At 31.0% G+C, this 16,570-nt stretch overlaps 1 protein-coding gene across 2 annotated transcripts; it reads right to left on the bottom strand.

The window, feature by feature from the left end:
• Positions 1-9,058: 9,058 nt before the first annotated feature.
• Positions 9,059-15,312, bottom strand: LOC126715967 (uncharacterized). Of its 2 annotated transcripts, none has more exons than XM_050416844.1 (12): positions 14,700-15,312; positions 14,367-14,444; positions 13,488-13,731; positions 13,003-13,191; positions 12,614-12,655; positions 12,249-12,455; positions 11,504-11,829; positions 11,121-11,300; positions 10,859-10,951; positions 10,652-10,759; positions 9,874-10,167; positions 9,059-9,313 (listed from the first exon to the last, which is right to left on the bottom strand). In XM_050416844.1, exons 1-12 carry the CDS (start codon positions 15,177-15,179, stop codon positions 9,287-9,289), a joined length of 2,268 nt encoding a protein of 755 aa, XP_050272801.1. In that variant the 5' UTR covers positions 15,180-15,312; the 3' UTR covers positions 9,059-9,286. The 2 variants fall into 2 exon arrangements, with proteins under 2 accessions (XP_050272801.1, XP_050272800.1); XM_050416843.1 differs by having other exon boundaries at positions 11,504-11,889; positions 14,700-15,311.
• Positions 15,313-16,570: the final 1,258 nt, after the last annotated feature.

The raw sequence follows: 16,570 nt of genomic DNA, 5'->3' as shown, positions 1-16,570 counted from the left end.
CATTTCAAATTCTTCACTTTAAAATTCAAATCCAAATCTAAATTCAAGTATCCAAATGCAATCTTAGTGAATTTCACAATAAGCTAAATAGATAAAAGTAGCATATTTTTGAACATTCGATCTCATGGAAAGACAGGGAGGTGCCAACCAAATGACAAATTATACTTTCTACCACTATGACAAATAAGCACAATGAAAAAAAAAATATATATATTGGATAGCTTTGAAGGAAAAGAAAAGAAAAAATACTGTGACATATTTACAGTTAAAACATTCTTAACTATTTAAATAGGACGTATGTTTTTTTTTTTTTTTTTTGAGTAATCAATGATTATATATAGATGAAGAATATTTTACACCCCAAACTTCAAATTAGAAGTAACTTCATTTGTTCTCAGCAAAAAAAGAAAAAAAAAAGAAAAAAAAAGGAACTTCATTTGTTAAAACGAGAGGAAGTGATAATCGACTTACTACTACTTGAAAAAACTATTAGAAACACCATGAACAAAGCGAAAGGCGAAAAGCACTTCATCTTAAGCAAGAAATGGACCTCGGTATTATGCAGATTTTCAAATTTCAACTCCAAGAAACTTGTTATTTATAAGCCAATGCTAATATTTAAGCCAAATAAGTAATACTTATGAATTTTTCCAAATTAGGCAAATCGAATTATTATAATTTGATTTGGCTAATCCGATCTAAATCTAACATGATATATGTAAATTGACAAATCTTATCTAATCTAATTGACTAACAAAGTAGATGAATCTAAATATGAAAAGGAAATTAAAGTCCTAATCTTATGCGACCTATCCTAATGTTGGACAAGGTAAAAAGTGTTTAAAAGGGGGTTAAAGCCTTTATTTTTATTTTTATTGAAATTACCATATGTTTGGCAATTTTTCTGAAGAGTTTTAAGAGGTCTTTAATAGCTGAAAACAATTTTAAGATTAAAGTTGAAAATTGAAGAAATTATAACTAAGCTTTATAATTTACTATTCATGATTTATATATCCAAAACTTTGTGGCACTATTAACTATCCTTTACGAAACATTTAAACACTAGGAAAATTCTTAGTTTACATTGTACTAGCAATATAAGATTTACATTATTAGTTTCTTTGTTTTAAATAGTCCCCTCTTTTATTCTATTGCAACTTCTAAATTATTATATGAAGATCTTTAAGCTTTTCATAAAATTAGAGTCACGGATCTCCATACACATTGCCAAGATAAAGACCAAAAAAAAAAAAAACTCTTTTTTTAGTGTCTAAATTTTTAGTACTCAAGAGAGTAAGCATCCATTCTCTTACATAATTTTGGATTAAAATTACAATAGGGTCCATTATTTATATGAGAGAATGGAGCATTACTCCTTGAGAATTGATTCCTGGTTGTTAGAGATATTATAGAATTTTTTACATAAACTTTACAAATTAAAGTGTCACCAATTTCAAAAAAGTAATTCAAACCATCACTCATTATTTTATTTAAGTAACATTAATCATATTATTGCCCCATCAATTTGAAAATTTTTTGTAATAAAATTTGCAATAATTTTAGCACTTTTCTATTTTAAGCAAGTGTTTTGCCATTAGTAAGGGTACGTTTGGTATGTTGTAATAGTTCATGTAATGGAATAGTTATTCATGTGTAATATCAATTCGGTCATTTGGTTACATCTTTATTACATGAATTAGTTATTACATTGGAATAATTATTTTTTAAATTGAAGAATAGTCATTCCTCTTTAAAATGGATGTAATAACTTTTACTTAGTGCATATAATAGGTTTTAAAATTAATATATTTCTAAAAATATAAAGTTTCCTTATACATCATCTTTTACAAGCTTTCCATATGTAACAACCAAACTTATGAATATTTATAGTTATTCCATTATAATGTTATCTATTCCCAGTAATAAAGATTATTATTCCTAATGTAATCTACATTCAGTGTACCAAACATACCCTAAATTATCAACAGAAAACTCAATTCATAAACAAAATATATATATTTTTTTAAAGAAAAGATTCTTTTATTTATATGAACTTTTTTCATTCCATGATATTAATTTCATGCTACTTTTAAGGGCCGCAGCAGCAAGTGAAATATCCGTATGGCTGTGCAATGCAAGGAACAATGGTTAGGTTGCATACTTGCATTGATCGTAGAACGTATGACCTATTTTCAAAATCAAGGGTACGTTTGGTACACTGAATGTGAATTACAACAGAAATGGTAATTGAATAACTAAACCTATTCATTAGTTTGGTTGTGAGTTATAACATTAGAATAAAATTTATGATCTATTTTAGGAAATATCTCATTCATACAATTATATTTCTTAGAAAATAATATATTTTAAATTTTAGAGAGATGAGTTATTTTTTGATGATTTTTTATTTCCATAATTGTTAGGTGGATATGGAAAGTTTATTTATTTGGAAATATATTAATATTAGAAATTATTACATTTACTAAGGAATAGCTATTACAACCCTTTTAGAGATTAATGGTTATTCCTCATTTTAAATAATAGCTATTTATAAGGAATGACTATTTTCTGTAATAAAAATATAACCAAACTATTGAATAACTAAACCATAGGTATAGCTGTTACATTATAGTGCCTATTACAATTTACCAAACGCACCCTAAGTAGAAAAGTAAAAACCCATTAGTCAGATATGTAAAAATGTAATACACCCACGTTTTCAAATTCCTGACTAAAATATAGCAAATGAAGACTTTTATACGTAGGGTTTGTATTAGACCATTAGTTAATTTAACAATTACCCAAGCAGCGGATAGTAGCATATTCTAAGAAAGATTTAGGGTTGCATTATAGGTCTTACTTGACTATAATTTTATAAATCCAAACTTTAATTCACTTTTTATTGTAATTTACCAAACTATATATATGTGTGTGTGTGAGAGACCAAATCCCAATCTCTCTCTTCTTCTTTATATCTAGGAGGTTGATTACTCTTGAAGCAATCTTCACCATCTTCATCAATTTACTTCTTTGAATTGGCAAGATCTTACAACTATCTGGGATTAAAACGATGGTCGAACTAGTAACGTCATAATTAATTTGATAAATAATTTTAAAAATTTTAAAGGTGTAAAAAATTGGTTAATAATTATGTGTATACCTTTGATAATATTAATAATGTAAATAATCATTTAAGTGTATATTTTTAATAATGTAAATAATCATTTAAGTGTATATTTTTAATAATGTAAATAATTTAAACTTTTTAGAAATATACTTCTAATTCTAGATTTTCTTTCCCACAAGCATTAAATGATTGTTTTGCTGTCTCCTTAAATTCCCCCTCTCCATAATTTTTTTTTTTTCCAACAAGCATTAAATAGCTAATATTTTGAAAATGTTCACAACATTTTCAAAACACTTTTACAACAAATCTTAAGTGATAGATTGTTACTCGTGGACAACAAAGTAATTTCAGTGGTGAGTTCTGAATTAGAATTAATAACAACTTATCATTTAGGATTTATTGTGAAAAATGTTGTGGATATAGTAATTTTCAAAAAATACAACTTAAAATCAGGTGGTGCCACATTAAAGATTAAACTGCATAAATATCATGAATCATGATACCTAAAATAAAATAATAAATGTTCTACATATAAAATAGAGTAATTATAAAATGTTCCTAGACCTTTCTCAAAAAAAAAAAAAAAAAATGTTCCTAGAGTACTTTAAATGTTCTGCATATAAAATAGAGTAATTAAATAGACTACTCCCGGAGTACTTTAAATGCATACTCCCTCATTTCATAAAATAGTAGATTCCACTAATTAAATTCATGGTGAGATTCACAATTAATGTGGGAGGCAAAATACGTATTTATAATACTCCTAAAATATTCGATAATTTTCCTTAAAATAATGTTATATATGTTTCTAATAATTTACCACAATGCATCCTTGACATAATAGTCACCCTAAAAGTAAAAAGTTCTTGTGGGGTGTGAGGGGGCAAGGGCTAGGGTTCAAATCTCCTAGACAGAAATTCATACACATACTTAGGGCATGTTTGGCAGATTGTAATAGGCACAGTAATGTATTAGTTATTTTTATGATTTAGCTATTCTTTAATTTGGTAGTGTTTTTATTATAAGGAATAATCATTCTATATCAATAGCTATTCTTCAAAATGAGAAAAAACTAGTCATCTCTAAAATGGTTATATTAGTTATTTCTTAGTAGGTGCAATAATTTCTAAAATTAATATATTTTCAAAAAAAAAAATTCTATATTTATGTAACAATTATAAAAAAAACACATATTTGTCTCAAATTTTAAAAAATAACCATTTATGGAAATATAATTGTATGAGTAAGATAGTTCCTAAAATAAATCTTAAATTTTATTTTAATCTTATAACTCAGAACCAAATTTATGAATAGATTTTCCTCTAAAAAAAAAAAAAAAACTTATGAATAGATTTAGTTATTACATTACAATACATTATATTCTTAATAATAAAAATTACTACAATTCCTGTTGTAATCCTCGTTCAATGTACCAAACATACCCTTAGATTAGATTAGAGTAGAGTAAAATTTCTATCTTATATAATATATATATATATATGTTTTTTTTTTTTTTTTTTTTTGCTTTTAATGCATCAATGTGATTTCCTAATAAATGAACCTCATTAATTAAATAACACCTAAATAAATGGGAGCAATTTAATGAATAAATGAGCCTCATTTCATTCAATATGAATTTTCTTTTGAAATTGTTTTTTATTCCTTGAAATTCATTTCAACATGACTACATAACTCATAAGGTAGCATTTCCAAGTCTACTTAGTTTCATTTGTTCCTTATATAGCCGCAACAGCAAGCGGTGTTGGAAATGCAATTAGGATATAAAATATGTTGATGTGCTTTTTTGCTGGCTGTGATACAGTTATCCGTTGTACAGGGAGGAGCAACAGTGACTTTTCCAAAGCACTGTTGAGAGTAGACCTCTCCAAACGTAGGATCTGTTTATGTAGTCTATGTACTATACCATTATGGTGTGTTTGAATGGCAAGATTTGGTTGATTTGGTCAGAATTCCAGAAAAATATATAGCAATGAAAATTTATGCAGTCTATGTACTATACCATTATGGTGTATTTGAATGGCAGGATTTGGATGACTAAAATTCAAATACTTTGTTTGCATAATTTAAAAAGGGTTGAGGATTTGGATTTGACAAATCCTCCAAGAATTTTAAATTTTAAAATTCTTGAATTTGAAACAACTTCTAAACCTATAGAATTTTAGAAATCCATATGACATACTTGAATATTTATAATTTGGAATTAAGGTATTTCAAATCCTTCATTTTAAAATTCAAATCTAAATTCAAGTATCCAAATGACAAATTATACTTTCTACCACACTGACAAATAAGCACAATGAAAAATATTGGATAGCTTTGAAGAAAAAGAAAAACTAGGACGTGTATACAGTTAGAACATTATTAACTATTTAAATAGGAGGTATTTTTTTTTTTTTTTAAATTGAGTTATCAATGATTATATATAGATTAAATATATTTAACACCCCAAACTTCAAAATTAGAAGGAACTTCGTTGGTTAAAACGAGAGGAGTAAGAATCGACTTACCACTTTAAAAAACTACCCATGAACAGAGCGAAAGGCGAAAAACACTTCATCTTAAGCAAGAAATGCACCTTGGTATTATGCAGACTTTCAAGTTTCAACACCAACAGTCTCGTTATTTATAAGCCAATGCTAATTTAAGCCAAATAAGTAATACTTATGAATTTTGCCAAATTAGGTAAGGCAAATCTAATCTAAATCTAACATGATATATGTAAAGTTGACAAATCTTATCTAATCTACTGACAAAGTAGACAAATCTAAAGATGAAAAAGGAAATTAAAGTCTTAATCTTATGAAGTGTTTAAAGGGGGGTTAAAGCCTTTTTATTTATTTATTGAAATTACCACATGTTTGGAAATTTTACTAAAGTGCTTTAGGGGGTCTTTAAAAGTTGAAAACAATCTTAAGATTATAGTTGAAAATTGAAGAAATTAGAACTAAGCTTTGAAATACTATTTATATTTTATTTTTATTATTATGCATTTTATGAGTTTTTCTATCGTTCATGATTTATAGATCCAAAACTTTGTTGCACTATTAACTATCCGTTGCCAAACACTTAATCGATAGGAAAATTCTTAGTTTACATTGTACGTGCAATATAAGATTTACTTTCTTAGTTTTTGTTGTTTTAAACAATCCCCCTTTCTTTTTTATTGCAATCTCTGAATTATATTATATGAGATCCCACAACTTTATGGGTTTGACCCCCCCAAAAAAAAGGTGTTAAAAACACTTTAAATGCCCATTTGGTTTTGCTTTTGGAGAGAGAGAGAGCCATTCTCCATGCTCCGAAAGTACCTAAAAATTACTCGAGAGAGAAAGAAAAGGGTGGGGTTAAAGTTAAAACTCTTTTAATTGAGCTTACAAAAATATTTGACAATTTCGCTAAGAAGATTTAAGAGGATCCTTAAAGCTGAAAATTCTTCTAAGGTTAAAGTTGAAATTTAGAGATTTTAGGATGAAACTTTATGATTCACTATTCATGATTTATAAATTCCAAACTTTAATTAACTATTCATTATAATTTGCTAAATGCGGAAAACAAATATCTTTTCTGTTATAGCTTCATTTCAAAAAAGCTTTACTACTAAATTAAGCTCAAAGGTTAAGATTCTACTTTCCACAAAAATGCCCAATAAGCAAGAAGAAGGCTAATGGAAAGCCTTGAAAAAAAAAAAACATATAGAACCATAACATATTTACACTCCAAACATTTTGGTTCTTGCTTTTTTTTTTTTTTTTTTTTTTATTTTTTAATTATTTTTATAAGCATTTTGGTTCTTGTTTGTTTAAATGGAAGGTCTATTTCTAAAATGGAGTCATCCAAAATCATATATGGACTATAATATATTAACACCCAAAACTCCAAAAACATAAGTAACTTGACTTACCAAAATGAGTGAGAAACGAATTTCCACTTAAAAAACTAAAACCAACAACATAAGCAAAGGGGAAGTCAAAAAACACTTCATCTTAAATAAGAAAAATGCACCTCAGTATTTTACTGACTATCAACCTCAGCAATCTTGCTACTTTTTTTTTTTTTTTTTGGGTAATTATTTATTGCGGGGGATAGAACCCCGCACTAACGGTTACAAATGGAACTGGGTATCACTAGGCTACAAGGCCCGGTGATCAACAATCTTGCTATTTATAAGGCAGTAATAACTAATAATGTATGTCGTCATATAAGTAATTCATATAAATTTTACCTAATTAGACAAATTTAATATTTTTTTTTTAGAAACAGACAAATCTAATATTTATATATACACACAGATACAAGTAGAAATAAATGTTGAGGCGTTGCCATTTGTGATTTGCATATTTGGAGTTGGAGGTTCGAATGCTTGACAAGTGCTACTTGTCAAGCACTGGAACCTCCAAATACGCAAGTGGCAAAGTATATATATTATCATATTAGCATCACTCTTGAAAATTTTGCTACTTGTCAATGTCAAGTACATGAAGCTCCAAATATGCCAAATGGTACATTGCTAGACTCTCAATTCTACTTAATTTATATGAGTGATGGTAGAGATACTAAAATTTTTACTATATTAAATTTACAAACCGATGATGTGTTACGAGTCATTAAAAGGTAATTCATATATTTATTTAATTATTTTTTGAAGTGACACCGATCACAGTGCTTGTTTGACATGTTTTCCTCTTTATATCTATCCACCAAAAGATTTGTTTCATCCACCAAAAGATTTGTTTCAACCCATTTATCAAGTAGAATGGCATTTTCATTCTCAATCCTTCTTAACCTCTTTTGGAATATTTTAGCTTGATTTTGTCAATTCTCTAAAAATATATAAACTCATTCCATACTAAAAAATTAATATTTGGCCCGCACACATAATTAATAAACTCCATACACATGAACTAAGTGTCAATTAGTTGAGTTTTATAACTCAACTAATTGACACTTTCTAGTGTTTCAAATGTAAACATTTGGCGTTTAAACCTCCGCTCCTCTTATAACTATCCAATTATCAAAAAAGAAGAGAAAAAAAAAAAAAAAACCCTATGTTTATGACATTTACATTAAACCCTAACTCATAAAGGGATATAAACTTATTCCATACTAAAAAATTAATATTTGGCCTGCACGCATAATTAATAAACTTCATACACATGAACTAAGTGTCAATTAGTTGAGTTTTATAACTCAACTAATTGACACTTTCTAGTGTTTCAAATGGAAACATCTGGGGTTTAAACCTCGGCTCCTATCCAATTATCAAAAAAAAAAGAGGAAAAAAAAAAAAAAAACCCTATGTTTATGACATTTACATTAAACCCTAACTCACAAAGGGATATAAACTTATTCCATACTAAAAAAAATCAATATTTGGCCTGCACGCATAATTAATAAACCCCATACACATGAACTAAGATGCATCAAGCCCAAAAACCAATAACTAATCACAAAGTTGGGGAAAGGCTGTTGAAGAATACCTAAGATAATGTTTCTTCTTAGATTATTTGAAGAACTAATGTTGCTAATAACATTAGGAATAGAATTTTGTGTTGAAATTGGAGAGTGGTCGTGTCTTAGTAAGCATAAAAAACTTAAGAAAAAAGAAAAAACATAGGAAAAAGAAACTAAAAAAATGTACACCCCTTTATATTTTTTATTTTTTCCCAAATAATATCGTGCTTCTTAAATTTTCATATATTTTAGTAAAACTATTTAGACATGATGTTGCTTAAATATTTTTCAACAAGGGTTGGAATTGCTAAAAATAGTTGTCTGATTAAAAATATTTTGCTATATAAAAAAAAAGAAAAAAGAAAAGAAGAAGAAGAAGAAGGTAAAACGAAAAAAAAAAATTAAATACTGTCATGACAATCGTAAATATCTGAGAAAAGATATCCTTTCAAAGGAGACTTGAATAAAATTAAAGGCTACTATATATAAAAATTCGAATGAATTATCTGTGCAGCATTGACAGTTATGAAGTTTATATATGGACCTTATTCATTACATTATGATCATAATCTTAAAAGAAAACCATATTAATGAAACTTGTTTACAACTCAAGCATTATTATCAACAAAATCCAGTAAGTTCCAATCGATTCAATAAGACAGTTCTTGCTAAATGGCTCCATTTGTTTCAACCATCACTGCCATTCTGTTCATCCTGCAAACAGAATGAGAATGTAAAAGAAACTGAATTAGGATCTGTACAGTAAAGATTTTGGTTAGTGGCATAACCGCACAAGTGAATAACTAGCAAAGCTAATGTATAATGAAACAGGTTAGTAGACGACCAAGTTACATCTTTAATTGCTTCAAAACATAAACAATGTTAGACAGTTAACCATCTTTCATGAAATTGATACATCAAACCACTAAGAATACTTGAGCAAAAATGCAAGAAACAAGTATGAAGCTTTAAAAAAAAATAATGTCCCTATACACTACCCATCATTAAGTCAACAATCAGCAAATCGGTACAGATTTACAGGCATGAGAGGCCACATTTCAGAATGTATAGATTGATTCATTCCTCACAGTGTCACAAAATTGAACTAGAAGTCTAGAACACATTTTCAGAATGTACAGACTACAGATTGATTCGTTCTTCAAGTTCTTAAAGTCATATTTAATGAACTTGTACAATAAATCTCATTTACTAACACAAATGCATTCACTAATATTCAAAATCAGAGTCTTAACATCCAAAGTATGTCATCTTACTTGCTTCTTGAGGAATCTTTCCATGTATGATGTCATCTTAGTTATCTGTGCTTCCATGCAAGTGTATCTTTGCTCCATGGCCTCCATTTTCTCCACCATCTTACTCATCTCTGCAGTAGCTATCATCTTGGCCTCTGTAATGCTAGATGTTGAGCCCAATACATCAGAGGGGTTTGCTACCAAGCCATATGTGCGCACGTATCCAGGTTTTTCTTGTCCCATGACTTTAAAGAAGATATCATCACGGTCATTTGAGGTCTTTGGTTGCTGAGATGCTAGTTCACGGAGCTTTGACTAGCATGGAGAAGATATAAGAATTCAGATTATAAATTACCTTGAAAATTACACTTGGGAAAATATACAAAACCCCCATGTGTCATTCAATTAACGGTTTACTCAATAAACAATACCACATGAGGCTAAGTGTTACACTCAAAACTTCAGGAGTTCCATGTTTTATGAAAACCACTAAGGGGTTTTGTGTAATTTTTCCATTACACTTGAATCACCAGTGATTTGGATATTGTGCCTTTTGACTAACTTGATTTATAAAATGTTCACTTTGCCTGCTATTGTTAAGCCTGATATGTTCTCTCTCATCCTATTTCTTGTTGCTTGGAGAGTGATGAGACCTCTTAACACACAGCAATTTTAACAAAATGCATAACATAATGAAGCACAAGCAGGCAGAATAACACTCAGAGATAGAAAAGTCAAACTCGTGCCAAAACTTAGATTGGTAAAATACAAGTTACTTTAAAAAGTAAATAAAACATACAATTTTGGCTGCTGCTTCCTCATTAACAGGTTTCCCATCTTTATGTGTGTGGGTTAATATATAAACCTCATCCCTAGTTGGCTCCTCCCCATTTGGCCTCTTCTTCCTCTGCCCTCATATAGAGAACAAGTTATAGCACATTATGGATGAATGTAAAAAAATACGGACCACACAGCACCAATAAAAATTTACAAAAATATAAGTTACCTCCTCCTTACGTAACCTCGCATAGCTCTTACTCCCTAAAGTATGCATTTCCTTCATCTTTGCGCGGCAAGCCTTATTTATAGCAGTTCGCACCTACAAAGTTTGATCTATAAATTATCACATTTCCAATTTCATCTGGAAAGTAGAGTAAAAGATTAATTGAATGTTTAACTCATGTCTCAAAATGTGAATGTCAGTCTTGGGCCAAGCATTTAGACCACCAAAAAAAAAAAAAAAACTTTGGCCAGCATGTAGAATATACCTTTTCCCTTTCAGAGTTCCAGTGGGATATGAGGATCGGCCATTGATGCGGAAGGACCCTCCTATCACGGTGCCTTAGTTGCTCATGTTTAGCCTTTACTTTGGACTTAAAGCACCTCCATTTTGTTGCAAGAGACTTCAAGACCCAACTTTTCCCCTTCGGATCAATGTTGAACCTTGACTGTAGCACAAAAGGAAAGCATTCAATTACATAACACAGCAAAATGAACTTTTATATGCCTGAGCTATCTTATAAGTTGGATACTCTTTTTGAGATGGTTTTGGACTAATGCTTATTGGTGAAACATAGGTACATTTCCTTCTGAAAACCTAAGGAATTGTATGTAAGTTTCAGTTAAAAAAGAAAAAACTTTTTGGTAGTACCTGGACGATCTGCCACATATCCTCTTTGGCTGCATCCGGTACAGCCCTCCAGCTGACATAAGTAAGGGGTGCAATGTAGCCATTCCGTGCTATGGTACCCATGAAACTGCTGAGCTTGGCAGCCTCACGGCCAATGGGCTGCCCAAATCTGTTGATAGAAACATCTATTCGCTCACCATCAAACAAGTCCCACAAGAAGCGGCATCTTGAAGGGCCTCGACACCTTTTTTTCCTAGGCTTGCACACTGACTTGCATGGTTGGTTGTTGTGGCATTCTGGGACCTCCTGAATCTGCTGCTGTGGACCAGGATTGTTGATCACAGGACCTGATGGACAACTTGACTTATAATTACTGCACCCCATGACAGAGTTTGTAGGTGATTGTCCTACATAAAATAGTAGGGAAATATCAATTTTAGCTACAAAATAAACTCCTATATAATGAGAACCAGGTCCTCATTGTTTACATATATTCAAGTCTGTCTTAAATCCTGGTTGTATAAACTAGCAGACATTATAAGTAACATAACCAAGTGGAAATGAAAACAAGATACCTATAATGCTGTTTGGAAAATTTTAATTAGATGCTTCATAGATCAACTTGTTCCTTGGACAGATAAATAAGAAGATAAAGATAAAATAGTACTAAAATAAGAAACTATAATGAATAAGTTTATACAACATAAATATTAGTATGTTAAATACTAAACAGATAGCAAGTTAAAGGATTTATCATCTGGCATACCTGCAGTGCCAGCCTGAGGATGGGAGGGCTGGGCTTGGCTAGTCATCTGCTGCGGCTGCTGTAAATGATATGACTGGTTGAAACTTAGTATGGGCTGCTGTGGCTTAGGCTGGCTGTGTTTGTTGATCATTGGAACCACTGGACGATTCAGCATGTAATTTTTTCTCCTTAAGCCATGATCCCTATGAGGTGGTAAGTGAGATTGTCCTACAAAGGATAAAAAGCCAATCAATAAAAATTTCAAAATAGATATCTTGATATTGAAATTGGAGACGAACACATAATCCAAATGTATGACTGAAAAGTTATATATAATTTATATTCAACTGGCATTGAAGAGGATTTATATTTGACATGTAACTCACCTGCACTATCATTTGTATAGCCTGCATGAGGTGGTGAGTTTGCTTCAAGAGTGAAAAAAAGACCAATCAGTAACAGTTACAACTGAAATACGTATATAATGTCAATAAGAATATCACAATGTCACAGTCAAAACAGTTTCTTTCATAAAGCAGCTGACAAAAACAAGATAGATGAGTATGTGGTTACGATAATGGTTACCATGGCCCAAATTGAGGGCCTGTGTCAGCAAAAGTATAACGAATATGCAGATTGATACTGACATAGGAGTTGTAATATCAATTTTGAAGAGATAAAGCATTAATCTATATATAATTAATAACATATTACATAGATTGAAAGCTTAAAGAAACAATCATCCCTGATATGAAGAATTAAGTGCATCGCATACCTATGCTACCAATATCACTGCCAGCCTGTGGTTGGCTAATGCTTTGTTGCAGCTTCTGTGAGAGACATGGTTCGTTTTTGATCAATTGGGGCTGGGACTGGTTGGGTTCGCCAATCATGTGGCCCTCCGGATACTTAGCCACATATTTTTTGCGCCTTGTGTCATACCGCATAGGAGGTAGTGAATGTCCTACCAAAGAATGGAACCCAATACCATTGACAGATACAAAATAGATATCTAAATAATGGAATGCTCATGATTCATATACATGTTTCAAAATTCAAGGTGATCCTTTATGTATCAACAATCACACACACACAACACTTAAGATTATAATTTTTTACAAAGAAATCAACTAAGATGTGAACTTCTAAAAATTAGTATAGTCAAAAGAATCAAATGCATTAATGAGAACTAGCAAAAACTGGTAAAGTCAAGTGAAAAGTGTACATAAATGAGAAATAGCATAAACATGAAACTCTTACCATTGGTCTTTTGAGTTGGTTCACAGTACAAATTAGCTGCTATCCAGTGCGTCATGAAAATCTTCTTCACACTTGTCATAAGTTCCAAAACATAATCACCCTTGTAATTATTCTTGCACCAATGTCTCCAAATGAGTTGTACGTCCTTATATACATCCTCAGAATTCAAATACTTCATACCATTTTGAAGATTGCTGTATATTGTTCCAAAATCCATTGGTGTATCTATGACATTGACGTAATCCTGGTTCCAACCACCAAACCAAAAAAAGAAGAATAGGAAATAAGGATTAGGACATGAAAACATATGGTACTTGATAAAATAATTTCTAAGTTAGTATACGATACTTTATGACTTCAGGCAGCATAATGAAATTTTAAAAACCATGAGATTTAGTTAAGAATATACTCTTTTCTTCCAATTACATGATAGTTACAAAAAGACTCTTTCTTTTTAATACATGACAGTTACAAAAGGCTGACAAAGGGAGATGGGATAACAAGCTACACACAGAACTTGTAGATCTTTAAGAAGGGAATAAACAAACAAATGCATTGCCCTCATATGTTATTGAATCAAACTTTAGAAGAAATAATCCACTTCAAATTCATCAAAGATGAATAGCTAGTGATGAGTGATTAAAAATCAACAAGAGCTCCTATTTTCTTGGCTACATTATATCTTTGGCACCAGAGTTCAAAGATAGATGCATATTCAGGTGTAAGGCCTAATTAACCTCTATATCTTACAATACAAAGAGATGAATAATTTAATTGTCTATCCTGGAATTTCCTCCTTACTTAAGGGCAGACTGAAGCATTGTTCCTTAGCACCATCTATGCATGCCAAAAAATATACTTACAAAACGTGTCACTTACAGATGTTCCCAAAGCAGCCGGATCCGCTGGAACATTGAAAGGTTTAGCCTCGTCCATTTTCATAACCTTGATAATCACCTAGAATTAAACAATTGGAAACAACAAGAACAAAGTCTAACTAAGCATATCAAAAAAATAAAAATTTAGAAATAGCAACCATAGGCTTTGTTAGGTTATCATTCTACAAAAAATTTCTATCTTTTCAAGAAAAAATTTTCTTTTTCTAAAATTATTTACATGAAAAGCAACAAATCTTTCAATCAAACTACTAATCAAATATACTACCTAATAAAATTTTTAAACAGAAACGCATTACAAAAATTTCCAACATACCATTAAGGCAGCACATAATTCTTGCTCATTATATCGAGGATCCTCATGGATCGACTTTCTCTCTTTTTTGTATCCACTTGAAGATACCATGCCCCTTGAAGACTTAGGCTGCGAGTAATCACTTTTCCTTGACAATTTCACCCTCTTTAGCTTCCCTTTACTAGGCCAATTAACCAATTTCTGCACTGCCCTCTCCATTGACTCATCCGATGACTCATAACTACTATATTCAGAACTCATATCTTCAGAGCTACATGACCAATTGCTGTGGCTCCCAGTTGAATAATTAGATGAAAATGCACCACCATCCATTTCAGTGTCAAATTCTTCATCGCCTCTGCCATCACAATCCTTATCAAATTCATCATTATCTTCAGGATTTTCATCATCAAATTTCTCAAATGCTTCTTTGTTCTCGGCAACAACAGAGGGCCTTTTTGACTTGGTACCGTTCTTTCTAACCATACGCCTGCGTTTCATGTTCTATCCACAAAGATGCTTCACATACAAATATTAGTTAGGCCCCACCCACATACCCAAAAAAAGGAAGAAAGAAAAAAGAGCTTAATTTACTGAACTAGAAGCAAAAGTTTACGAGCTTTCACAAGCAACAAAAAATGAGCTTTAGAATTCTGCACTACAGATAGGCAAAAAAAAAAAAAAACTTCATGAGCTTTCATAAGCAACAAAAAATCAAGTGCAGTAACCATAAACAAAAGAAGTTGAAAATTGAGCTTTGAATATATTACTGAATAAAATGTATCCCTATGTCACATTTCAACTTCTTTAGAGCCGATTCAATCACCATATAATGCCACAAGCAAAAAAATATTTACAACTTTTTTGACATCTTGTTGAAATGGCAAATTATGACTAATGCAACATCACTTAATTTCATGTGATTGACACTACTAACTTTTATAGTTACTAATTACAATCAGACACCTCAATAGTTCTAAAAGCTAAAAAAATTTGTGAAACTTAATTTCTTGTGATTGACACTACTAACTTTTATAGTTATTAATTACAATCAATCACCTCAATAGTTCTAAAAGCTAAAAAAATTTGTGAAACTTTGTGTCATTAAATTAATAAATAGACAAAAGATCATACCTAATGCACAAAACTCTCAACTTAGAGACCTTGGTGGTGTAAATACATGAAATTGGAAGAGGTGCTTAATTGGAAAGTTTGAGGTCTTGGGGGGGTATTTAAGGTTTTGAAATGTGAAGAGACAGACATGCGAATGGTCCGATGATGATGATTGATGAGCATGATAATTAGTACAGACCTGGTAAAATGGCTTCTTCGTTAACCGTGCGGTAGAGGTGCATGTATATGTGATGTGATTTCATGTCGTGTCTTCAACTTCTTGCATGTCACTCTCTCTTCAACTTCCATTTGTAGAGCTGTTAATTTGTCTTCCCGCCAATCACCATGGTTTTGCTACTACAAAGCTGATAACCCATGGTGTCACATACTGACATGTGACGTGCTATTATTGAATGTCACAAACTTTAAAGTGCATAATAGTTTTAAAATTAATATATTTTCTAAATCACAAATTTATTTATTCACGTAATAAAAACTTAAAAAAAATCATCATCATCATCATATATATATATATATATATATGGGGGTGATAGGCCCGGGAGTACGTAACTGTAAAGTATATCGGGCCAGGGGCCCAATCTAAGGACATTAAGTAGTTCGAAGATGGGTAAACACCTTTATAAGAGTCCATATTGGTAAGTGAATAGCTGAAGTCTGATCATGATCAACTAAGAAGACGGTCCGAGGACGAATACTTCCTCGGCTGAGTAAGGTCGAGGTCAGAAGGTATGGTCTGACACTAGGAGCAACGTCCCGGA

Source organism: Quercus robur, chromosome 2 (assembly GCF_932294415.1).
Source record: "Quercus robur chromosome 2, dhQueRobu3.1, whole genome shotgun sequence".
Lineage (NCBI taxonomy): Eukaryota > Viridiplantae > Streptophyta > Magnoliopsida > Fagales > Fagaceae > Quercus > Quercus robur.
This window is presented reverse-complemented; position numbering and strand designations above follow the sequence as displayed.

Bases quoted from the DNA above. Each gene is read 5' to 3' on its own strand.
- LOC126715967 (XM_050416843.1), bottom strand. From the start codon at position 15,179: ATGAAACGCAGGCGTATGGTTAGAAAGAACGGTACCAAGTCAAAAAGG. The intron at 12,456-12,613 runs GTGAGTTACATG...TATCCTTTGTAG, and splicing joins CTATACAAATGATAGTGCAG to GACAATCTCACTTACCACCT. The intron at 11,301-11,503 runs GTACTACCAAAA...TTTGTGCTACAG, and splicing joins ATATGTGGCAGATCGTCCAG to TCAAGGTTCAACATTGATCC.